The 26255-nt window shown below is 35.6% G+C and overlaps 2 protein-coding genes across 2 annotated transcripts in view; both read right to left on the reverse strand.

Annotated features, from left to right (window-relative positions):
- Window positions 1-2029: 2029 nt before the first annotated feature.
- LOC141483417 (SCAN domain-containing protein 3-like) lies at window positions 2030-13675 on the reverse strand. The gene has a single exon (XM_074178063.1). The coding sequence runs from the start codon at window positions 5620-5622 to the stop codon at window positions 4393-4395; it is 1230 nt and encodes a 409-aa protein (XP_074034164.1). The 5' UTR covers window positions 5623-13675; the 3' UTR covers window positions 2030-4392.
- Window positions 13676-13819: 144 nt separating this feature from the next.
- The window catches only part of LOC111511245 (proteasome alpha3 subunit), a 72899-nt gene continuing 60463 nt past the window's right edge, over window positions 13820-26255 (reverse strand). Inside the window, exon 7 of the mRNA XM_023167254.2 lies at window positions 13820-14083. Coding sequence (XP_023023022.1) covers window positions 13938-14083 — 146 coding nt within the window. The 3' untranslated portion in view covers window positions 13820-13937. The remainder of the gene's footprint in view (window positions 14084-26255) is intronic.

Genomic DNA, 26255 nt, shown 5'->3' on the forward strand with positions numbered 1-26255 from the left:
AATTTTCAAATGCTTCTTGACATTCATCAGTCCAGATAAATTTTTCACCTTTACTAGAAAGTTTGTACAGAGGTGATGTTATATGAGCAAAATTTGGAATGAACGACCTGTAATAATTAGGAAAAGCTACAAACCGTTTCGTTTCCTGTGCGTCTTTGGGTACTGGATATTGTTGTAATGCCAGAATTTTTGACGGGTCGGGAGATACTGCTGACGCTGAAATTTTATGACCTAAATAAATGATTTCTTTTCTGAAAAATTGACATTTACTTGGGTTGAGTTTTAAATTAACCTTTCGCAACCTGTGCAAAACTTTAGTTAAATTTTTGTTGTGATCCATTAAACTATTTCCCAGAATAATAATATCGTCTAAGTAAACAAAACAACATTCAAAATTTAAACCTGTCATAGCCATAGTTAAAGCCCTTAAGAATACACTGGGACTTACTTTCGCACCCATTGGCAATCTGGTCATTTGATATTGCCCTGTATTCGTGTTGAAAGCTGTATACTCTCTAGAAGCTGGGTCGAGTTCAATTTGGTAATATATATAAAATATAGGAAATTTTTTGTCTTTCAGACATTTATTTAGTAATCTATAGTCAATAACAACTCTCCACTTGCGTTCTCCATTTTCGTCCGATTTTTTGGGTACTATTAGTAGTGGTGACGGCCATGGAGATCTAGCGGGTTCTATTATTTTATCGTTTAACATTTTTTCAATCTGTTTCTCAATTTCCAGTTTTTGTGATTGAGGTAGTCTGTATGGTTTTGTGTACACGGGGGTTGTGTTTTCTTTGAGTTGAATTGAATGTTTATAAATGTTAATTACTGAAAGTATATCATTGGGTAAATGGAAAACGTTCGCGAATTTCGCACAGATATGGTCGAGTGCTCGTTTTTCCTCTCCATTTAGTCCGTCTTTACAAATTGATTTTAAAACTTCTTCCACTCGTTGAACGGATGAGACATTCATGTCATTACCAAGAGTTTCGTTTTTATTCGTATCAATGTTAACATCTTACATCGAAGAGTATATGCACACTAATAATTAATCAGAATCGGGGTTATACAGAATTGGTTGCTCATCATTTATTATCTAATTGTTATATATTTGAACTGCAAACAGTTCAATGTACTGAAAAGGTTGCAGTAATACATAATTAGGTCGAGGTGAGTTTAATGAACCTGCAACGTTTCTATACGTAGAATTGTGGAAAAGACAATTGAATATAATACGAATTTGGTAACCTATTTGAAATGTAATTTATATTTATACTATTTTGAGCAGTATATTTTTACATTCGAAATGTAAAATATGTGACTTGAATCTTTATTACAATGCCTTTACACACTTTGGCGATCACGGTCTTCAACCTAAGTTCATAGATGGCGCAACTATATTTCCAGCTAATGCTTGTGCTTTTATGTTTTGAGATTGTATTGAAATACTCTTGGAAGACCATCAATAAACATAATAAAGAATAAACATAATAACCTGGAGTGCCTGACGTCACAGCCAAGCCCAGCTCTCAGCTGGACGCGTTAACAGAAGTCGATACGAACAAGTAGCGGTCATTGCGCTATCGTTTAGAGAACAGATGCTAACACGCTAACGTCATCACCATCTTCCTCATATTGCACACATATTGCATCGTATAACTCTTACACACGTCACATCTACCTCGAATTGGGTATTCTACAAGGTTCCGCTACGAGGTCTGAAAATTACTAAATTAAAGCTCCATATGAAAAAGCCAGAAACGGCGTTTATTATTAAATGACGTATTTTGAAACACCCTGTACGCATTGAAGAATCGCGCGTTAAAACGATAGAACCCGTTAAACTGTTATGTTTTTTAAATGTCGTACATCAATGTACACATTGATTTTACAACCGACAACTCCGAACTGTTTGCGCTGCCAAACGTTCATCTTTGAAACGGATCGGCTCGATACCATCTCTATCTCTCTCACACTCATATGACAAATCTGGACCCTCTCACACATTCTTATGAAAAGTGGCCACTACTACTGAAATGAATTGGGTGGATATTCCTTTGTTACCTTCGTTTTTGCCAATTTGAAATATATTATCAACATCCGATTTTGTAAGATTCAGTCCCAACAAAGAATTGGTTTTTGAAGAGTTTTTTTCAATAAATTATCTGGATTTTGGTCAAACCCAAATACAATAATATTATTCTTTCTGACTTGTCTCTCTAAAATGATATTTTTTTCTTGTAGTACAGTTATTTGTTTTTGACTTTCCAGTAGTTTCTTCTCGTACTCTGTTCTATTTCTGTTTATTTCTAGGGTTAGTTTTTTCGTCTGTTCTTCTTGTGACTTCATAAGCAAATTATACAACTCCCCTGTAGTCAATTCGTTTTGAGGCATGGTGGTTTAATATCAAAGAAAACTATTTGAGTGCACCTGGTATAAAGTCCAATTTGTAGATTCCATTTTCCAGAATTGATATATACGTTAAATTACCAACAATTCACTTCCTTTTTGTGGTTTTTCAAACGTACAATTTCCAGGACACTTTTAGAACATCACTAGAATTAGTTGGGTTACAACTCAATTCAAGCTCAAGTTTGTTAACACACTTTTTCCAGGTAAAAAAGAACGAAATTTTGGAGATAGTAATATTCAATGTCGAAGCAACACCTCTGCGCTTATAGTATGAAACTTCTACTTTTCTCATTCCTATTACATTATTACTTGATAAATGTTTCATTCAAAATCTCTCTCCCTCTCTCATACAGCAATAAAAAATAATTGACTCAAAACACACTTTCGTTAGTTTTCTCAACGTAACTGAACTAATTCATATTCACAACACTTTTGATGCCAAAATTCAATCGAGCAGGATTCACTGCTCTTGGTATACTCATTCAACAAGCTAGAACAATACGTTCACATTCAGAGAGTTTACTCAAAATAATCGTTCCACATAAAATACATAAAAGAGGAGTGTTCAATTTTATTGGTACAGCGAGTAAGTGGTTACTCAATACTTTAGAGCCTAGATGATGGCAAAAAAATTGATTCTATAATGAATCATATTCAGAATGATCACCATTTGATATAATCTAAAATTAATGAACATACTATAATGATGCAACAATGTATGTCCCTGACAAACCAAACACCTTTTTCAATCAAAGACAACCGCGAACACTCTCTTTAGGTTTAAAACAGAATTCAAAAGAATAAACATGGCATAATTTGGTGTCCATATTAATAAACTCGCTCACTTCCTTTCACCTTTAATTAAACCAAATCGTGAATGCAATTACCTTTGCATATATGAATAAAGTCCATTCCACATTTCTCTCACTTGACAACTTGTATATGTTGATCGATACCATTAATACTTTATATCCTTCAAACCAATTACCTAATTTTCAAAACCAACATAGCTATTATGCATTTTTAGGAATCCAATTGCTATTTTTAAATGAGAAAATTGTATTTTTGCTACATTTTCCAATACTAAAACCAATAACATTCCATGCCGATTTTATATTTCCAATTCCTATTCAGACTGTATCAATTCCTGGATTTACCATGTGATCTCCTGGAGCATATCCACTTTTGTCCAGGCAACATAATATCCAACAATGATCAAATTGAACTCTATACCCAGTTGTCATGGAAATAGCCCTCACACATCAGGTTACACCTGATATTGTTCTACTTACATCACCTACACCTGTACTTCTATCCGAGCATTGGTCTATTGAAGTGCATCATTACTCTCTGCAGCCTGGAAGTCTGACTAATGTTCTCTTCAAGTCCAAATCAAGTTGTTCCACCACGGAGAAGAAACACTCGAACCTTTTACCCTACTCCAACTTCCTTATTTGAATCTTTCATTGATTCTTAACCATACTGCACCTATTCAGCTGAAAAGCTTAGATTTGAGCGAGATATCTCATTTTACAGACATTATTCATTCCCAGAAAATTTTTCGGCTACCTACATATCATGTTTTGGATGATACCTTTCTACTTTGGCCTATCATCCTTATTTGCATCTCAGTATGCATTATCATAATAGCCGGCGTAGTATATATGTTACCGGCAATGTGTACAATTCAGGCATTGTATGGAATACCTAGGCATTGTATACATTGCCGAGTGAATCCAGGCAAAGTATGAAATAAACTCATTTCTTAACAATTGTACAAACTTTGCCTAGGCATTGTGTATAATGCCTAGGCATTATATAGAATGTCGAAAGTTTTGCAGGCAAAGTATAAAATGAACAACATTGTTAAAAATTGTTTATTGCAAATAACAAACATGAAATGTATTAAACATAAGATCTGAAAATCCTCATATTTTACTAGAGTAAAATTTAAAAGTGAAATATTAATTTAAGAAATTACTTGTTATAGCAGGAAAGAGAACTATGGCACTTCGAGTTGCATTTTCGATTGTTTTTAACACAAGCACATTGTTTGGTTTGACATTTAGTTTTGCAAGTGCATCTCACAAATCCTTGGCCGCTTCCTGTTGACTGAGCTGTTGCAACGGTACGAAGTCCTGTTTCTTGATCAGGCACGTCTTCTACTCGAACTAGGCTTTTTTTGCAAACTGTAAACTGTGACCTTGCGTACAGTTGTTTCAAAACTCCGTTGGCGGTCCCTAATTTGTAAAACCCATCTTCTGTCGTATCCATGACCACTGCCAGAATATTTCTCAAGTCACCTCTTCCTTTGTCAACGTCAGGAATTGGAACACGAACAGTGACTCCTTTGGTGACGGGGGGAAACTTTTTATCGGAATTAGCTTTCATTTTCTTAGCTTGTTTTTCAAGACAAGCTTTTGACCTCTTCCTCTCTTTATCAATATTTTCCGAATTAAAACAAGGGACACACAACAGGGTTTTTTCAGTATCATCACACCCCTGAATTGAATGGCCACATGAAATATGTATGTCCGCTAAACATTTTGTGCAGTTTTGTTTCTCATTAGTTTGCTGCAAACAAACGCTACACATTTGTAGAAGGCTAGAACTGACCGAGACATCAACGGTTGCCTCATTAACTTCTGAAGTGTTATGATCGGTTTGGAGTGGAGGTTCTAGACTTGACATTGTTTGTGTTTCTGTTGTGTGCATGTTATTAACCACTCTTTCCAAATCTTCTTCGCTGTTAATGGAATCCAAAATGTCTCGAGGCAGAGAAGATGTTGTAAGACCGACCTTTACTTTACAGCCGAAGAGAGCCTCATAGGGCGTTCTTTTGATTCCTGAATGTAAAGCTCTAGTTTTCATAAGTTGCACAAATCTCAATCCCTCACTCCAACGGTCAGTTTTTTCATCTTGCATCCAAGTCGAAATCATGTTTTCAATATCTTGGTTTGCACGTTCTACACTACCCTGACTTTGAGAATGACGTGGTTTGCCATGAACGATTTTTAACGTAGGCCAATAATCTTTCAAATTGTAAACTATTTTGTTTGCAAACTCCCTTCCATTGTCTGACTGCAATATACTTGGTGCTCCAATGAGAGTAAAAATATCAACTAGGTGATATGCTGCTTCCTCAGCGGTTTTAGTTTTGAGAGGCTTAAGAATCACAAATTTTGTCAAATGATCCTGATAGACCATTATGAACTTAAACTCCCTGTCGGGCTGTGACTGGAAATCAATTAAATCTACTTGACAACGAGAATTAAATTCTGATGAAATCAGGGGCTTTACTACCACTCCTCTTTTCGAACCCTTTTGTTTCTTCTGACATGGCTCACACAAACTAATATATAGCTCAACATCATGACGTGTAACATTTTTTTACTTAATATCTAGCTCTTTTAACATTCGATCTCTTCCACCATGACCAATAGCTACATGAGCTTCATGGAGAACAGTAAATAAATCTGAATCGTGGACATAAAATTTTACAACACCGTCTCCTTGTTTTAATGGGTGTATTAGTTTTTGCACATTTTCTACGATCATTACATCATACCTGTTGAGTAGCCAGTAGTGACGAGGTTCCTTTCTGGGCTTGGCCTTGGCATCTTCGACCTCCAACACCAGCTTCTTATAGTCGTCTTCAGTCAAAAAAACACTATTTTTAGCACTTGCATTCCGAATTTTTACAAGTTCGGCACTAAAACGAAGTTTCATTAGCGATAAACGATCACTAGAACTACTGATACTACTGTTCACTTGTGACATTTTCAAGCAACAATACAGTGGCACGACAGAACAGAACTGAAGCGTAGGCCTAGCACAATACTGTGGCGTGACGGAACAGAACTGAGAGCAGCGTTATAGCGGGGATGGGCGGGGGGAGTAGGTGAGGCAAGCACGTTGTAACTTGAAAACAATGGAACAGACAGATTTTTAACTCTGCCTGAACTCCAGCAGGCATTCTATAGAATGCCTAGGCAAAGTATGAAATGTTTAAAATTTCACACTTTGCCTGCTTACTTTTGGCAATGTATAGAATGCCTAGGTATTCTATACAACCGCCTCTGCTATCCTTACTATCTGGCTCCATAACTAGGGATTATCTCAGGAGCCGCCACACCTAGCCTACCAAACCAACCCTAGGTTCGTCTCTAAGGAGGGAGAAGTTATGCATGAACGCCATTGCATCGTCCTGACGCCGGACCATATATTCCCACCGCACATCATTGCTGGGCCGTGCCTGGAGTGCCCACCGCTGACAGTGTTCCTGTCGATGGACCCACTTCGTGTGTTTATTTTTTAACGAACATATTGCTGTCTTTACATTTTGGAATTTGTATAAATAGTTATTAAGAATGAGATGAGGTATTATTTGGTGCGAACTATTATTTTGATATGTTTAAAACTCTGTTTAAAATCTGTTTTTCCGTTAATCAACTGTCGCCCCCGTACGAACGACAACTCTCAGAAGTTGAGAAACTTGTGCGAGCTAAGGACTAACGAGGTCTTACTTTTTAACGTGTGATTCCTAACACGGTTGCGGAATCATTCCAGCTTCAACCAGATAAATTCTCTAGAGAAAAATATCTGGTCGAGGCGGGAAACGAACCAACGATCTTCCGATCGTGAGTCGGGCGCACTACCACCGCGGCTATAAGCTTTCGGAAATAAAGATCATTAGTTGAAATAGAGTTATCAAAGTGGATTTATTTATTTGTGTGACTTGCCATGTTTGAACCAGGGACCAAACGACTGAGAGATTCAAAACATAACTGATAGGTGAAAGCACGCGAATGACCTATAAATAGTCAGATCTCGGTCCAGTTATCACCCGAAGACGATTGTTGATACTAACAATCGAAACTTCGTGAAGTAACTTGGTTTGAAATCTTTTAATTTTTTTATTTTCATTTCTTGTTGATAATTTTTCAATTTTCATCTCGTGTTGATAGTTCAATTTTTTTGTTTTTTTTTTGGTGGTTGTATTTTATTTCATTGTAATTTCAGGTTTTTTTGCTCAATATAATTGTTATTTTTTAGCTAATCATTATAATTTTTTTTTCAGATTCTTTCAGGGATTTCAAATCAATTTATATTATATTAGACAATGGAAGTCCGAACTAATGAAATGCACCACGAAACATTGTCAACCACCTTCAAACAAAAGTATTATCTGATTGTCATTTTCTTGTTTCTCTTGAATATTCACCGGTAATTTAGACCTTATTCTGTCTCTTTCCTGTTTTTCCTGAATACTTAGTAGTAATTCACGATCTTCATTTCGGCCTAATCGACAGATGTCAAAGAAGTAAAGAAATAAATAATCAAAAAGGAATAACTGCCAATATATTAGATTTTTTTGTCCATTTCTGAAGACGAAGGCAGATTTAGGCCTCCGAAACGTCAAGATATCTATTGTATTATTTCTCAACATTTTTTTTTGATAGGCAAGTTACTGATAAATAGAAGATTTTTCTTTGTGAAAAATACTTTTGATTTTACGCAGTAACTTATCGGGGGTAAACTGAAAAGTGTGCCCTTCTACACTTCTTCATTATAATTTTTATATTTTTCAGATTGTGGAAGGTAACAAATACCCAAAAAAGGTCGATAAAAAACTGATTTTCCTCCACAAAAAAGGACTTTCGTTGAATATATTTCTTTTTCTTTCATATTGCACACAGTTTAAATAACGTTCAGTAAAACATATATGAAAGAATAGTTTCAATATTATTTTGTGAAGGTCGAACTCCAGTATTAATTTTTGTTGATTATATTTTATCAATTGGTAATCCGATTATTCCGCCGACTTTATTCATCAATAAAGTTTGTGAAAACTCTGCTAATATTATTTCATTCCCTCAAACCCCCGAAAGACCACGCATTTAAACCGTGGCCGAATCCAGTCTCTAATGATATAATTGGTGGCATAACCAAGCCATTGCTCTACGAAGATAGAAAGGTAAAAAATTCACCTGTTGACCAAGTCGCCCACTAATTCTCAATATGTGTGATCAAGACGGATTTCAATCTTCTTCTGATCTGGTGGCAGCAACTCTCGCGCTACCAAACTGAATTAAAAAATAAATACCTTCGGCTGAACGATCCCATATACAAGGGAGCGTATTTTTCTGGTGCGACTATAACTGAGATAATTATTATATATCATTAGTAGTATATAGGCATCGCCAATTCAGACCGGATCGTCACATTATCACATACAGACCATAATTAAAAATTTTTTCCACCCTGTAACGTGTAACGAGCTGCTTGTGATTTAATGTACTGCTTAGCTCAAAGGTTAAAGTTAACTACCACATGAAATTTTTAATGTAATATCATTCAGAGTGGTGAAAAAAATTGCTTCAAAATTTGGACACACATTTAATTAAATACCTTTTCAAAATTGAATGGAACACCCCGTATTTATTGGCGTAATTCGAAGAAGAAGTAGATTCTCTTCAAAACTACATTAGGGTTCCCTATACCTATCTCTTCTGCTTTTTAGACAAAAGGCGTTTTTATATTTTACTTAGGAGTAATTTTTTCATCTCAAAAATGGCACACCCTGTATTGTAATGAAGAGCAAAAAAGCATTTTTGGAGACATTTTATAAAAAAATTAAGAATCTTAAATAGTGTATTATTTTAATTAATGCTCAAAATGGTGTCCATTATCATCGATGCATAGGCGACTCTTTCTTGTAATGAGTGCTGAACTCTGGATAACACCTCAGGATATCCTGAGGTGTCGTTTGCGGTGTATCGTGAACAATACTTTTGATATATCCCCATAAAAAATAATGGAGACTTGCAAGGTCCGGAGACCTGGCTGGCCAGTTTTGTGTACCTCCTCATCCTATCCATCTATTTGGATATTGTTGATCTAACTCGTTCCTAACACGTCTATCAAAGTGTGCAGTAGCACCATCTAACTGCATCCACATCTATTGACGAATATTAGGAGGTATAATTTCCAACAGCATAGGCAAATTATCCCTAATAAATCCGAGAAACATGACGCCGTTTGAATGACCATCAAAAAAGTAAAAACCTACTACTTGCGTATAGGTAGGCCCGTTCTAAAATCTGACTTATGGAGATTTACATGGGAAAATGACTAAGGTCAAACGTGGCATTTTTGGTTCCTTTCGAAGTCACGAGTATTGCCGAGAATCGAGCAGCGTTATCGCGGTTTGGAAGATAACGATTCGAGCGCGCTTGGAATAATATGAAAACAATAATATACAAGGTGTATGTGGTGTTGAAGAAAAAAACATAACTGCCAGCGTTAAAGAAAAAAACATGGCGGCAATGTAACGTGCATTGAGTGGAGTATACACGTTTCATTTGTCGATTAATTCTGCATTCCTTTGCCTTCTATTTGACGTGCTTTTCGTGACGATCCGATTATTATTAACGAAGATGTGGCTTAGTGCCCTTCTGATCGCAATCTTTGTTTATTCTCTGTCGATGAATCCTGCATTTTTTCCCTTTCATTTGATGTGCTGCACGTTGAGATCTGGCTATTATTAACGAAGATGTGGCCTAGTGCCCTTCTGGCCGCAATCTTTGTTTTTTCTTTGTCTATTAATTCTGCATTCCTTTCCCTATCACTTGACGAGCTGTACGTGACGATTCGATGATCGCAATCTTTGTTTTTTTTCTGTCGATAAATTTTTCATTTCTTCTCCTTTCATTTGATGTGCCGTACGTGACGATGCGACTATTATTAACGAAGATGTCGCTTAGTGCCCTTCTGGTCGCAATCTTTGTTTTTTTTCTGTCGGTGAATTTTTCATTTCTTCTCCTTTCATTTGATGTGATGTATGTGACGATGAGACTATTATTAACGAAGATATCGCTTAGTGCCCTTTCGGTATGTCACCATGTGATTTTTCTCTACTCCACGCTGACGTCATCACCTTCTTCCTCATATACACATACATATTGCATCGTATAACTCTTACATACCTCGAGTTGGGTATTCCACAAGGTTCCGCTACTAAGTCAGAAAATGACTAAACTTCAGCTCCATAAGAAAAAGCATAGGATTTTGAGCCAGAAACGACGTGTTTTATTTAATGGTGCATTTGAGACATCCTGCACACATTGACGTCATGGTTTTTTTTTCAAAAATGATGAGACGCCCTGTAAATCTCGATGGCAATAATGTTTTTTTTTCTTTGAAGCTGGTAGCCATGTTTTTTTCCAATCCGATTTTTCATTCATTATTATTATTATACTGTTATTTTTGTAATTCAACCACACCGACGTATTCTGAGACACCTTGTACACATTGTCATGTTTTTTTCTTAAACGATGAAACACTCTGTATATCTCGATGGCAGCCATTTTTTTCTTTAACGCTGGTAGCCATGTTTTTTCTTTAATCCAATTTTTCATTCATTATTATTATTATACCATTATTTTTATAATTCAACAACGCCGACGTATTTTGAGCCACCCTGTACACATTAAAGTTATGTTTTTTTTCTTAAATGATGAGACACCCTGTATATCATGATGACAGCCATGTTTTTTTCTATTACGTTGGCAAATACATGTATTCTTGTATTCTCTACCCCCACTCCCCCCTTTTCCACCTAACACTAGAACGAAAAACGCATTTGACGTATTTTGAAATGTCATTGATGAATACCCCCGATGCCCCATTTTCAAACGTTTTTTATTGGGATCGCACATTAAAACGTTAGGCCCCCTGGCATGTTTCTTTCTTGAATGAGACACCTTGTATATATTGAAGAATAACACGTTAAAACGATAGAGCCCCGATAAACTGTCATGTTTCTTAAATGACATATTTTGACCCATCCTGTATACTACGCTCAATGCCTGTTACATTGCCGACATGTTTTTTCTAAAATGATGTATTTTGAGACACCCTGTACACACATCTATGGATCGCGCGTTGAAATATCACATTCCTGCTAAACTGTCACGTTGTTTTTTCTTAAATTATGTATTTTGATGCACCCCTGTATACTCCACTCAATGCCCGTCACATTGCCGCCATGTATTTTTCTTTAACGCTGGCAGCCATGTTTTTTTCCTTTAACACCACACACACCTCGTATATTATTGTTTTCATTTTATTTCAAGCGCGCTCGAATCGTTATCTTCCAAAGCGCGATAACGCTGCTCGATTCTCGGCCGTACGCGTGACCTTGAAAGGAACAAAAAATGCCACGATGGACTTCAGCAATTTTCCCATGTAAATCTCCATAAGCCAGCTTTTAGAACCGGCCTAGCATATATTCTTGCGTTCCAATTATTCCACCCTACACATTAACAGATCATCTGTGCTGGTGATCAAGGGTTCTAAAAATATTAGAGTTTTCGTCACTGTAGTAGTGAAACTTATGTCTGTTAACTAATCTGTTGTTATGAGAAGTTGACTCATCGGAAAAAAGCACAATCAAAAAAAAGTTTCTTCATCGTCAAACTTTTTTTAAACCCATAAACAAACATTCAGTCGTTGATCATAATCTTTTTCAAAAAGCAGTTTATGTAGTCGCGATACGGGTGGAATTTGTAATTTTTAATTATTCTTTGGATACACTGTCTGCTTATTTCAGTTGTTTCACATATTTCTCGTTGACTTGTGTGAGGGTATTATTCAATTAGACATAACATCACTAAATATTTATTTTCCTCATTTCCAGTAACCGGTTTTTGCCGTTCTTCCATATTATAAAATACACTGCCTGTTCTTCGGAAAAGCTGCAACAACTTTTCCATTGAACGCTTTTTAGGATGAATCCTGTTAGGATACCATTGGGCATTTACTCTTGACGCTAATAAACAGTTTTCTTCACACTCACCCATTATCAAAATCATATCAATTCGTTTTTCCTGGGGATAAGTTCTCATTTTACAATATTTCAAAATGACAATAATTTTTAACTAGTTAAAACAATGATAATGGTTTGATTAACAAGTTGTCATTGTCAAATACTTTTTGTTTCATAATAATAATTAACGTCATCTAGGCCAGAGCCTACTATTATTGAAAAAATAGTAGAACAGGTTTTATAGGCAATCGTAAATGTATGTTATTATTGACCCCATATTGTAATTTTGGTATTTATTTCACTATGAAGTCTAATATATTTGCTAAGGAACAAGCGGATTTAACATATTTTGCCTTAGCAATCAGGACACATGCATCTCCTTATTTTGAAGAATGCTTTTTAATATTTCAGGAGTGGCAATAAATTTGAGTTTTTACATTTGCCTACATTTTACTTTAGATACACCTTACAAAAAATTTAAACTTGTGCTTTTAGCGAATCTATGCATTCTTTAATGAAAAGGTTTTCAAGACGCTTTTCAAGCTTTTCATTACAATTTCATTTGAAGATACAAATATTACTTATAAGTAAAATATAAAAACGCCTTTTGTGTAAAAAGCAGAAGAGATATGTATAGGAAACCCCAATATAGTTTTGAAGGAAATTTACTTCTGCGTCAAATTACGCCACTAAATACGGGATGTTCCATTCAACTTTAAGAAGTTAAATGTGTGTCCAAATTTTGCGGCAAATTTTTTTCGCCAATCTGAATAATATTGCATTAAAAACTTCATGTGGTAGTTAACTTTAACCTTTGAGCGAAGCAGTACATTTAATCACGAGCAGCTCGTTACACGTTACTGGGTGAAAACAATTTTTAAATTATGGTCTGTATTTTCAAATTTCTCAAAATTTCTCAGTTTTGAGAATGGGAAATATAATAGTTACTCACCTTCGTTTTGTCTATAGTATCTAAAAATATAAAAAAATATAAGTTGTTCCATAAGAAAAAATATAACTTTGGTATGTAACTTTTTTGGGAGTCACCCTATATATTTCCAAATAATTTTGGAATATGCTCCTCATAGACCCACATATAACTGTGCTAAAAGTTTTTCCCTAACTCTCTTCATTTCTTGTAGAAATACCGAGGCGAATGTGGTGGGCCACCCTGTATATCGTAATCGAATGCGCTAGAAAATTCCACCAAAATTCCATGATACAATATGATACAATAAAACAAAAAACTAGTCATCATATTTGATTTAGAATGACGTCATATGATTCTTTCATTCAACACCCACTATATGAGGTGGCATAAAAAAACTAGTCCACCATCTTGGGCGATCTGCTATAATAAATTGAAAGTGATGTTACTTTATTTTTCATATTCTGTTTAGCAAACTGTTTTAGATGCGTTACGGCGTCACTGAGCTAACCATGCATTGTCATCCAAATTAAACATGTAAGCAAAATTTCAGCTCAATCGGTTCAAAATTCAGCTGCAAGATTTCATCTGACCTACATACATATTATACACATACAAACATTTGCAGCTTGTAATAAAGACTGAAAGAATATATTTTCATTTATTTCATACTTTCATTGAACTTTAGCAAAAATAAAATGAAAAAAATGTTCGCTTATCATGTTTTCATTTACAGCTTCAAATAAACATATAAAAACAAATCAATCAGACTGCTTGTTTCTGTTCTTTTCTGGTAGCCTCAAGAGTAGCTTCATTTTTTTCAAACTCACTTATCAAGTTTTCCACTTCTGTACTGCTCAAAATGTTGATTACTGTTTTATTATTCACACGTGATAAAGTAGCCATTTCCACTGAAAGAAAAATTAAATTAAATTTTCCACCAATATAAGGAAAAATTTTTCTTGGATATACCTGAACACGTCATTCATTTTGTGCAATCTTTATTTCAATGAAAATAGTTAGATGAACGTGTATCAAATATAAACACCCAGCCAGAAAAAAATATATAAATACAAAATATTGATATGCCACTTTTGTGCGGACGACAAGGATATCGCAGTCTTGAACATCGATCAAAGTTACAATAAAAAGTGTTTTTTGTTCATATAAAAGTATTTGTTTTAAACGAAAATTTCTTTCGTGTAATTCACTGTTTATATGAAAGTAGTTGTTTCAGGAAGGCTTTTTCTTCCAGTTTGTGACTGAAAGTTACTTCTTTGCATGATCTACACATCTATGGATAGAGTAACTTCTTTTGAAATTTATTGCATCCTTCCTTTCTTTGGAAGATTCCCACATTTTTTGGATGGAGTAGTGGAAAGCCAAAAACTTTCTTTCCGAAAAACAATAAAACTATATTCACAGTTATAGACTTTATTTCCAATGGAGCGTTTCACTACATAGTAGCATCCTCAGTTGGACTGGTCCAAGTACTATGTAGTGAAATGTGTACTGAAAATGAAGTCTATATTGTGAACATTTGTAATATCATGAATAGTGTTATTGATTTTCACCAAGTAACAGGTCAGTGCATTTGAAATACCTTAAAACTATTTTTCCTGATAAATAGAAATCAGTACTGAATCATTCTCACCGCACTAAGGATAATGCATCAAAAGTCATACTTGCTGCCAAAATACTGTAAATATTAAAAACATCATGTATGTATAACCATACGTTTTTCTACAACTTGATTTCTATGTTTTCATTAGCCTATTTATTGTGAGACTAAATGTCCCATAAAATCTTCATTTACGAACAATACAAACAAATATTATAAAGTATGAGATATCAATAAGCTCCATATTCTAGCAAGGTTTTCTGTGGTTATTGGTATCGAATCTTGAGTGAGCACTGGTATACTTGTTTCAAGTTGCATATTTCAGAGCTTCCACGATCCTTTGATTATTATTCTGGCTACTCGAAATAATGATCTGAAGTATTTCACGACTTCACAGTGCTAGAATTAGGCAGTGGCCCATTCCTTTTCTTTTCAGGTGTTAGCATAAGCTCTGCCTCGAAGTTCCAATGGTACATGACTCATCATCATTAACAGCCATTGAAAGTAGAAGTGTACCTTGTTAAGGTTTTGTCACTGCTGATAAGGCTGTCCTTATTGAGTCGGGTGTACTCTGCCCAAGCTGAACTAGTTAGCTGGCAATGTAGAAATGTTCCTTTAGCTTACCTATTCATCCTGTATCTTGTTCACTTCCTCTATAGTTCGTTCATTGATTATTCCCAACTCATTTTCAACTTTTTTTACTTTGTTGCTGAAAATTTGTCGTTCCCTAATATCACCTTCCACTTGTTCGACTTTTTGAATCATTTCTTTCTGCAAAAGTCGCGGACCCTTGGTAATGTTGATGTGGTTGACAAATTTAAAAAAAAATTATCAATGAATTTGCAATTCAAGAAAACGAACAAAAATGAATTGATAAACGGTTTGAACATCAAGTGAAATGTCATAAAATAACTATGTTTACATTTTTTCTTTATTTCTAATTTTTTGCATTATTCCATCAATTATCTTCATTATTTTATTTTTTAAGTTTTGTATATATTCAACATTTCACTTATTGCTCAGTTTAACCCATTTAATTATTCCCTTTGAGTTCAGGTTACAATAATTTATTTTCTTTACAAATTAGCATTCATATACATTTCCTGAATTCCATATTCATCATATTTTTCTAAACGTTTTCTAATTTTCAACATTATTTCTATTTCAACCAACTCATCCAAATTATTTGGTCTAGTTATTTTTAGTATTTTTAATAATCTTGAAACATAATTCATTTTCTGGTTCCTCTATATATTTCGGTTGCTATAAACTATTCTAACATAATTCACACTCACTACCGTACTTACGGTAGTAAGTAATAGTAATAATAATGAGTGTCTCAAAATACATCATTTAAAAAACATGACAGTTTAATGAGGATCTTATCGTTTTGTTGTGTGATTCCTCAATAAGTACAGGGTGTCTCATTTAAGAAAAAACATGTCAGGTGGGGAGGGTCTAACGTTTTAGCGTGCGATCCCAATGTGAAACGTTTGAAAATGGGGCAATGGGGGGTATTCAGCAATGACATTTCAAAATACGTCAGATGCGTTTTTTCGTGTTAGTTGGAAAATGGGGAGGGGGAGTGAGGATAAAGGAAACACGCAGGAGGGTTATATTATTTTTTTCGAAAGAATGTTAATGTCGTTAAACAGTTGAAATATTTAGTGATAAAATGATATCTGAAGAATACAGACGAAAAGTTGAAGAGTTTTGTAATCGTGCTCAAGAATAGAAGAAATCCATTGAATTTTTCGAAAAAAAAAAGATTGTTTTGAATCGGTTGGATAATTTAAATATTCAAGACAGAGTATTCGATCGAAAAGTGCCTCAAACGAGATATCCGCTTCGAAGAATTCAACCTCACAGCATAGATTATGTCGCCGCCAATGCTAAGATTAAATTTTGTGCTTTTAAGTGCAATAATAAATAACGTTTCGTATGTGAACGTACCAAAGGGCGTTAAATTCATGGCAATTTGTGTGAAGCCCAATAATTTCGATCATGGAATCAATAGAACACAATGAAAATTGATGAGTTCAACATTTGTCAATGACGACCAATTGGCAGTTTTTGTAAGCAAAGTCCCGAAAAATACCTCCTTCAAATATAAACTGAGGCTGATATTCCACGATTTTCGAGAAATTGATACAAAAACTGTCGATTTCATTCCAGAACACGCAAGGCTGAACAAAAAGAAGTCACAAATGGAATTTGACCTTTATAGAATTCTCATTATAGTATCTACGATATTAGCTTGTATTTTGATTAGAGTTTCTCAAGAAATAATTATGAAACTGAATGAAATATATTTAATTTGGTTCAAATAATAAATATTTGAATATTCACAAATATTCGTTTTATTTCACATTTCGAGTCAAGGATTAAAAATATTACGGGGGAGTATGAGGCGGATGTTTGCTACGGTTAGTAGGCCATCTGCATAAAAACGGTTACCTCATCAGTTGTAACTGTGCTTCTGTTGCGTTTGTGTGTGTGTACATTATCTTCAATAAACAGATGTAAGTACGAAATTTGCCTTGAAAACAATGTCTAATCATGCACTTTATTTGCAAAACTCAGTGAAATGATTTTAACTGAAGAGATTTCAAAATTTTTGTTCAAAATTGTGTAGTACAGTGTTGGCTTAATCAATTCGTTTTCCAAGATGTGTGTGTGTACACGTATTTATAATTATTTCAAAAAGTATTCAAAACGTTTGTTCAAAATTGCGTGTGTGTAATCGAAAAATTTCATTTTTCATTTCAAAACTGAAAGATTTCGTTTTCCAAGGTGTTTGTACGTACTTATAATCATTTCAAAAAGTTTGTTTAAAACTGTGTGTGTGTTTTTGTAAACGAAAAATTTCATTTACTCTCAATTCGAAATATCTCGTTTTCTGTTTTAAAAAAAATCTGTTTTTCCGTTAATCAGCTGTCGCCCCCATACGAACGACAACTCTGAGAAGTTGAGAAACTTGTGCGAGCTAAGGACTAACGAGGTCTTACATTTTAACGTGTGATTCCGTAAAATGTTTTCGAAATGTTTGCTCAAAATTGTGTGTGTGTAATCGAAAAATTTCATGTTTCAATTAATAACCAAAATATTTCGTTTTCCGTAAAATAATATCAAGATTTTTGTTCAAAATTGTGTACTACAGTGTTGGTGTAATCGAAAAATTCCATTATTCATTTCAAACCGAAATATGTCGTTTTCCAAGGTGTTTATACGTACTTATAATCACTCAAAATTTTTGTTTAAAACTGTGCATGTTTTGCAAACGAAAAAATTCATTTTCTGTCAATTCGAAATATCTCGTTTTCTGTAAAATGTTTTCAAAATGTTTGTTTGAAATTGCATGTGTTTGTGCAAGTAAAAAATTTCGTTTTTCATTTCAAATCCAAAATATTTCGTTTCCAAGATGTGTGTGTACGTACGTATTTATAATTATTTCAGAAAGTCTTCAAAATTTTTGCTCATAATTGTGTTTTTCATTTCAAAACCAAAATATTTCGTTTTCCGTAAAAAGTTTTTAAAATTTTCATTCAAAATTGCGTGTGAAAATTTCTCTCGATTCGAAATATGGAAAAATTTCATTTTCTTTCAATTTTCTGTTGTAGATGGATCTAAACAAAATTAACGGAATTTATCTTGTAGACACAGAGAATAAGAAACCTGTGGAGAAATTACAAAATCTTCCGCTAGGAGAGCCGCAGAAAATTTTCCCAGCCTAATTCGTGCAGACGAAATTTGGAAAGACAGTACTGCTCGAGTTGGAGAAGCATATAACGTTTCTACCGCAGAGTTACAAAGACCTACGAGTAATTTATAAATCATTTCGAAAAAGAAAAGTACGCCATCGTGTTCAGAGGGCTGATCAATACGGGGAAAGCCAATCCTGCAACATCCTTCGAAATTGTAGAAAATTGAGGTTAGTATTGTTGTTTTTCATTTGTTTTTCTTTGTAAGTGGTAAGATGTGTGATTTGAGATTAATTTTTCTTCTTCAATTTTCAGATAGTTATATACCCTCCGCCCCTCAGTACAACAGAAACATGTTTCATCGCCTAACTTTGAGAATCATCTCCGTTCATTGCTTCACCACGTTTGACCAAGGTTCGAGTTTTTCCAGCGGTAGATACCGAGTAGTACTTCCAGCTTCCGTTTGCAGCGTTCAGCAAGCATTCATTTGTGTATTCGTCGCAGGAAAAACTTCTTTTTTTTTGAAGTTGAAAATGGTGTTTTCAAAAACTTTATCGCAAATTGATAAATTGCTTGAATTAATTAAACAAAATTATTCAAGTTCCGTTGCACGAACGTCGTTGAATTTGATTAGTAGGCATATTAGAAAATGTGAGTCGGCAATGAAAAAAATTAAATTTTCACTGGGTAAAAAAAGAAAATTATTAGTAAAATTTGGGAATTGAAGCGCATTAGATGTATAATAAATGTTATGAAAAACGATAAGTATATTGGATCAGGTTTGAAACGAAGCAGTAGAGTTAAATGGGAAAATGTAAATGCAATTTTCTAAGGTAAAGTGAGGACAGGTGTAATTATAAATTTAGCGCACAAAGTGCCAAAATTTTTGAGTGATGCATATTTTCTTTTCAAATCTAGAATTTCCAAAATTCCAAAGTGAACATGACATTGTTGGGGGATTTCATCAAAATATCGAATGACGGGGAAATTATCGATAGAAAATATTTCAATACTCGTAATGAAATCATTGATTTGGAGACAGATTTGTCTACTTGGTACAATGAACATGTTGTGGATGTTATTTTGAATAAACTCGATGAATTTCAGGAAAGAGACTCTGGTTGGGCATTGAGTAAAATTCTTTTGCTTGAGGTAGCAATCAATAAATATGAAATGGGCAACGGTGCATCATTCATACGTTTACCCAAAGAAATTGCAAACAAGTATGCATGTGTGAATCTTGATAATCAAGATGATGCGTGTTTCTTCAGAGCAATCGTAAGTGGTTTGTATCCTCCCAAAGGAAAGATTACACGTGCATCTTCATATCCAAATTATGATTCGGTTTTAAATATAAAGGGTTTGGAAATTCCTATGCCAATTCGCTGCATCACAAAATTTGAAAAACAAAACGATATTTCTGTGAATGTATATAGTTTAGAAATTAATGTTGTCAATGAAAAGACATTTTATGAAGTAGTGCCTGCACGATTAACCAAAATGAATTGAATAAACATGTAAATTTACTGTTAATTCAAAATTTATATTTTCCTAAATTTAATGAGTATGACGCTTTGCCTCAAGATACAGATGACTGTGAAATCGAATACCACTAATGCTATATTAAAAATATGTCTAGATTATTTTCAAAACAAAAGAGTAAATATAAAGTACGAAAGTTTTTCTGTGATGAATGTATCAATTATTTTTCAAGTCAGCAGAAATTGGATGAACATATTGTTTTGTGTGAGAATATACACGAGTGTAAAATTTCATTTCCGAAATTTGATCATGTTGAATTCCGAAATTATGTATATAAACAAAAATGTCCTTTCGTTTTATACGCTGATTTTGACTCAGTCCTCGAAAGTTGCGAGGAAAAGATTTCGGACAAATGTAGAAAATTTCAAAAACATAAAGCGTTCAGTGTAGGCTACTACTTGAAATGTTCTTATGATGACAGTTTGTCCAAATTTAATAGCCATCGAGGTGACGATTGCATACAATGGTTTACCGATGAAATGGCTGGCATTGCAAAATTCGTTGAGTCAAAAATTAGGAATATCGAACCAATGATATACAGGGTGTTTTGTAGTTGGGTGCAAACCTTTAAGGGGGTGATACACTAGCCCATGTAGAACATATTCATACAAACATTTTTATTTTCTAGCGCGTTTTTGATTTTTAAGGGAACTTGTACGATTTTTAGTACAAAAACCCAAAATTGGTCAATTAAATGCTAATAACTTCGAATCTTAACAGAAATGTCCGGTTTTTTAATTTATTTTAGTAGTCTTATGTGTCCCCAATCGTACTAAAGTAGTTTGAAGCACAATTGTGTCCAAAAAAGTTATGTACAGAGCATTGATGACCTTTGATGCCAATTAAAAAAATAAATAAAATACATACAGGTGTTCAGACACCTTTAAAAACTTGCTTAGTTATTGCTCTTTCGTTTAAGGTATTATTTGCCTAGCTAAGTCTTAAACTTTTTTAATTAGGATACCTGAATCAGTTAAAGGTCGTAAATATGGATACTTGAAAAATTAAAAAAAAAGTAATTTAAATGAGATTTAAACCTTTCGATATGGAAAGTGTGGAGTACGATGCACAACGAAAAGAAATATCCGTTTCACGGCACGGGTGTGCAAGGCTTGGAGGAAACGGATCCGGCGAGACGGATACGGTTCTGCCGTTTTTTGCTAAACGCAGATATTGACCTTTTGCCGAAAAAGATATCATCGTCAGACACCATTGTCACTTTTCAGGGTTGTTTAGGGGATGGAGTCACCAAGCTTGCAATTTATCGTTCAAGAGGCTTTTTATCGTACCCACTACATTCCACAATTTGAGTGGATATGATAGTCATTTTATTATAAGAGATGTAGCAAAAAAAGAAAGCATACTTCCCAACAACAACGATGAGAAGTTTGAGCTTCTCAATAAGAAAGACGTATTCCCATACCATTATGCGGATGGTGTGGAAAAACTTCTCGACACTGAGTTAACATCCATAAAGCATTTTTATAATAAATTGAACGATTGTGACATTGACGATGCAAAGTATGCTCATGCTCAACGCGTTTGGCATCTATTCGATATCAAAACTTTGGGAGAATACAGCGATTCATACATGCGAACTGATATATTGCTTTTGACAGACGTTTTTGAAGACTTTCGTGAAATTGACATGAAAACATATGGGCTAGACCCTGCGTGGTATTATAATATGCCGGATTAGATGTGGGATTATATGTTGAAATATACGAGGTGTAAACTACAAATTTTAAAAGACGTCGATATGGTTATGTTTGTGGAAGAGGGTATAAGGGGTGGAATTTCGGTTTGTTGTAATAGATATTCGGAAGCCAATAACAAGTATATGCCAACATATGATCCAACGGAATCATCCAAATATATGTCACAATATTTGCCATATGGAGGCCTCGAATGGGTCGATACGAATATTGATGTATCTCAAATTCCCGATGACAATTCAGAAGGATATATTTTACAAGTTGATTTAGAGTACCCTTGAGGGACTTCACGATTCACACAAAGATTTTCCATTTTGCCCCGAGCACCGCACTCCACCAAACAGAGTATACGTTACACTATAGAAATTTGAAACAGGCCCTCGAGCATGGATTGAAATTAACTAAAATTCATAAAGTTTTTAAATTTAAACAATCTGCATGACTACGTCCCTATATGGAGTGGAATACTCGATTGAGGACTGCAGCCAATACGTCTTTCGAAAAAAACCAATTCAAATTAGCCAACAACGCGATCTTTGGGAAAACCATGAAAAATATCTGGTTGCACCGAATAGTGAAATTAGTGTCCTCTTACAAGGGCAGATTTGGCGACAAAAATCTCATTTCCAGCCCTCGATTTCATAATCGTACAATTTTCGATTCAAACTTGATGGCTATCGAATAAGACCGAACTTATATTTAATAAACCGATATATGTGAGCATGGCAATTTTGGATTTGTCAAAAACATGTATGTTTCAATATCATTACGAATTCATGTTACCTACTATGAGCATGGAAAAATGCAAGTTACTGTATACAAATTTCACTAGTTCGGACTTCCATTGTCTACTATATAAAATGATTTGAAATCCCTGAAACAAATAAAAAAGAATAATTAAAAAAGAATAGTTGAAAATAACAATTATATCAAGCAACAATAAACCTGAAATGCAATGATAGTGAAATAACCTACAAGTAAAAATATAATAATTGAATAAATAAAAATTAAAGGAATGCAAAAAGAAAATAATAAAAAATAAAAAAGTGTAGAGATTCCAAGTCACGTTAGTTCACGACGTTTCGATTGTTGGTATCTACAATCGTCTTCGGGTGATGACTGGACTGATTCCTCCGAGAGATGACTATTTTATAGGTCGTTGAAATACTTTCACTTTCTCTACTTTCCATTTTCCGCTTCACTGATTCCGTGAGAGATGACCGATTTGGCGGGAGTTGGTCATTTTTCGTTTGATGATGGGTTTCCATATGTTTCGTATATCTACGCTGGCCTGGCTGAATACGTTGTTGGACAACATGTATGCGGCTTCCTTAAATTTTCTCCTGAACCAATGTTCCTCTCTGTGCAAGATCTCAGCTTGGGACCACTCGATGTTGTGTTGATGGGTCCAAACATGGTCTGCTATTCCTGATTTGCTGGTTTCTCCTCGCTGTGTGTGCTTCTTGTGCTCGGCAATGCGAACATTCAATGGCCTCTTAGTTTCACCAATATAGGATTTTCCGCACTCACAGGGTATCCGGTAAATGCAATTCTTGGAATCGCAGTCCGCGTTTGGGGGCCTGGTTTTCGTGAGGCTGCTACGGATAGTGTTACCGGATCTGAAACAGGTTCTAATGTTGTACTTGGAACCAATTCTTCTTATCCTCTCCGATAATCCTCTGATGTAGGGAAGTGCAAGCACTGGTTGTGACGGCTTCTCTTCCTTGCGAGGCTCCTGCTGTCTTTTAGCCAAAGTCTTTTCTACCATTGCTTTGTAGTATCCATTCCGCTGAAGATCATTTTTGATGATGTCTAGTTCCTTTTCGAGACCTTCCTTTGTATTACAGAGGCCAAAAGCACGGTCTAATAGAGTCTTGATGATTCCTCTTTTTGTCGATTGATGGTGGTTGGATTCGTGGTTCAGATACTGTCCCGTATGAGTGGGTTTTCGGTATACAGATGTTTCCCACTTAGTGTCGGTCCTCTTCACCAAAACGTCTAAGAATGGCAATTCATTGTGGATTTCCTTCTCCATTGTGAAAGTGATGGAAGGTCTCACGCTGTTGATGTGTTTCAGAAAGGCGTCTAGTTCAGTATTCCCATGGTTCCATATTATGAAGGTGTCGTCAACACATCTCAACCAGACTCGAGGTTTCTTGTGGGCTTCTTCAATGGCCAGAGTTTCAAACCACTCCATATATATGTTGGCTATGACTGGTGAAAGTGGCGATCCCATTGGCAGTCCCTCATCTTGTGTAAAGAATTCGTCCTTCAGTTGGAAATAACAGTTTCGTACACAGCATCCTAGTAATTCCATAATTACTTCTATAGGTAGATTCGTTCTCTCTTTCAGGTTCCCGTCTTCGGATAGCTTTCTCTGTATGATTTGGAGTGCTTCTTCGACCGGAACGTTGGTGTAAAGGCTTTCCACGTCGAAACTAATTAGTTGATCTTCCTGTGTGACTTCAATTGACCCTAGTAGTTCGACAAAATGTCTTGAATTCTTCACAAAAGACGATGTTTTTCCTTGTAATGGTTGTATTAAGGGAAGACAAGTTTTGAGTAGCCGAATCTCTGGAGCTGATGATCGGTTTAAGCGGAACGTCCTTCTTGTGGATTTTGGGTAGACCATACAAGTGAGGGGGCTTACTGTGGTGCGGTGTTAGCCATGATCTTTCCTTGTCCGAAAAATAGACTTGGTGTTTTTTCAAAATCTGGTACAACTTCCTTTCGATTGATGCAGTAGGGTCCCGTACGATCTTTGTGTATCGTCCCTTCTGCAGAACCTCTTCGATCTTCTGTTCGTAGAGTACGGTATCCATTACCACAGTAGCGTTTCCTTTATCTGCAGGTAGGATCTTAATGGTGTTGTCTCTACGTAGGCCGTTCAGAGCTCTACGTTCTTCCTTGCTGATGTTAGATGTTGGAACTGGTTCTCGATCGAGGATATGAGAAGACTATGGTCAAGCTTACAAAGGAAGAAACTCACCTCAGTTTTCTGTGCAGAGCCAGAGACAATAACATCATCCCCAAAGGTTTTCTACTGAAATCGCCAATCCCAGGAGAGAGAGCTAAACGCATATTGGAACGCGCCAGCCGAGCACTAATAAGGTCTCAAATCAATTATCACCGTTGGAAGAGGTCAACTTTGCTGCAGGACGCCACAGAACGATTCGAAGAAATAAGAAGAGAGACATTGGAAGATGATCATGGACCAATCTTTGCCAAGATTGAAAGGACGTGCTTGAAGATCCGCCAAGACATGGAGAATACCCACAACAGAAAGTGGGGGAAGTTAGTGAGGAAACAATGCCCAAATACAGACCGAAAACAGGACAACTATGAAGCCACCAACGTCATCAACATGAGTTCCCGCCCGCTCACGGGAATAGAGGAATCCTTGTTGAGGAAAGGCCTGAATTTTGCCATTACGTCAACATCTGTGCCCACTTTGGAGATAATTACTGCAGTGGAATCCACCAGTTCCCTCATTGACCAGACCGAGGCAGAAGAGTTCAGATGGAAAATTAGAGAACAGTTGGATCGAGAACCAGTTCCAACATCTAACATCAGCAAGGAAGAACGTAGAGCTCTGAACGGCCTACGTAGAGACAACACCATTAAGATCCTACCTGCAGATAAAGGAAACGCTACTGTGGTAATGGATACCGTTCTCTACGAACAGAAGATCGAAGAGGTTCTGCAAAAGGGACGATACACAAAGATCGTACGGGACCCTACTGCATCAATCGAAAGGAAGTTGTACCAGATTTTGAAAAAACACCAAGTCTATTTTTCGGACAAGGAAAGATCATGGCTAACACCGCACCACAGTAAGCCCCCTCACTTGTATGGTCTACCCAAAATCCACAAGAAGGACGTTCCGCTTAGACCGATCATTAGCTCCAGAGATTCGGCTACTCAAAACTTGTCTAGATTTTTACTTCCCTTAATACAACCATTACAAGGAAAAACATCGTCTTTTGTGAAGAATTCAAGACATTTTGTCGAACTACTAGGGTCAATTGAAGTCACACAGGAAGATCAACTAATTAGTTTCGACGTGGAAAGCCTTTACACCAACGTTCCGGTCGAAGAAGCACTCCAAATCATACAGAGAAAGCAATCCGAAGACGGGAACCTGAAAGAGAGAACGAATCTACCTATAGCAGTAATTATGGAATTACTAGGATGCTGTGTACGAAACTGTTATTTCCAACTGAAGGACGAATTCTTTACACAAGATGAGGGACTGCCAATGGGATCGCCACTTTCACCAGTCATAGCCAACATATATATGGAGTGGTTTGAAACTCTGGCCATTAAAGAAGCCCACAAGAAACCTCGAGTCTGGTTGAGATATGTTGACGACACCTTCATAATATGGAACCATGGGAATACTGAACTAGACGCCTTTCTGAAACACATCAACAGCGTGAGACCTTCCATCACTTTCACAATGGAGAAGGAAATCCACAATGAATTGCCATTCTTAGACGTTTTG

The sequence above is a fragment of the Leptinotarsa decemlineata genome, unplaced genomic scaffold (genome assembly GCF_025532065.1).
Source record: "Leptinotarsa decemlineata unplaced genomic scaffold, Ldec_3_MD MMD2_tig00003348_RagTag_RagTag, whole genome shotgun sequence".
Classification (NCBI taxonomy): Eukaryota; Metazoa; Arthropoda; class Insecta; order Coleoptera; family Chrysomelidae; genus Leptinotarsa; species Leptinotarsa decemlineata.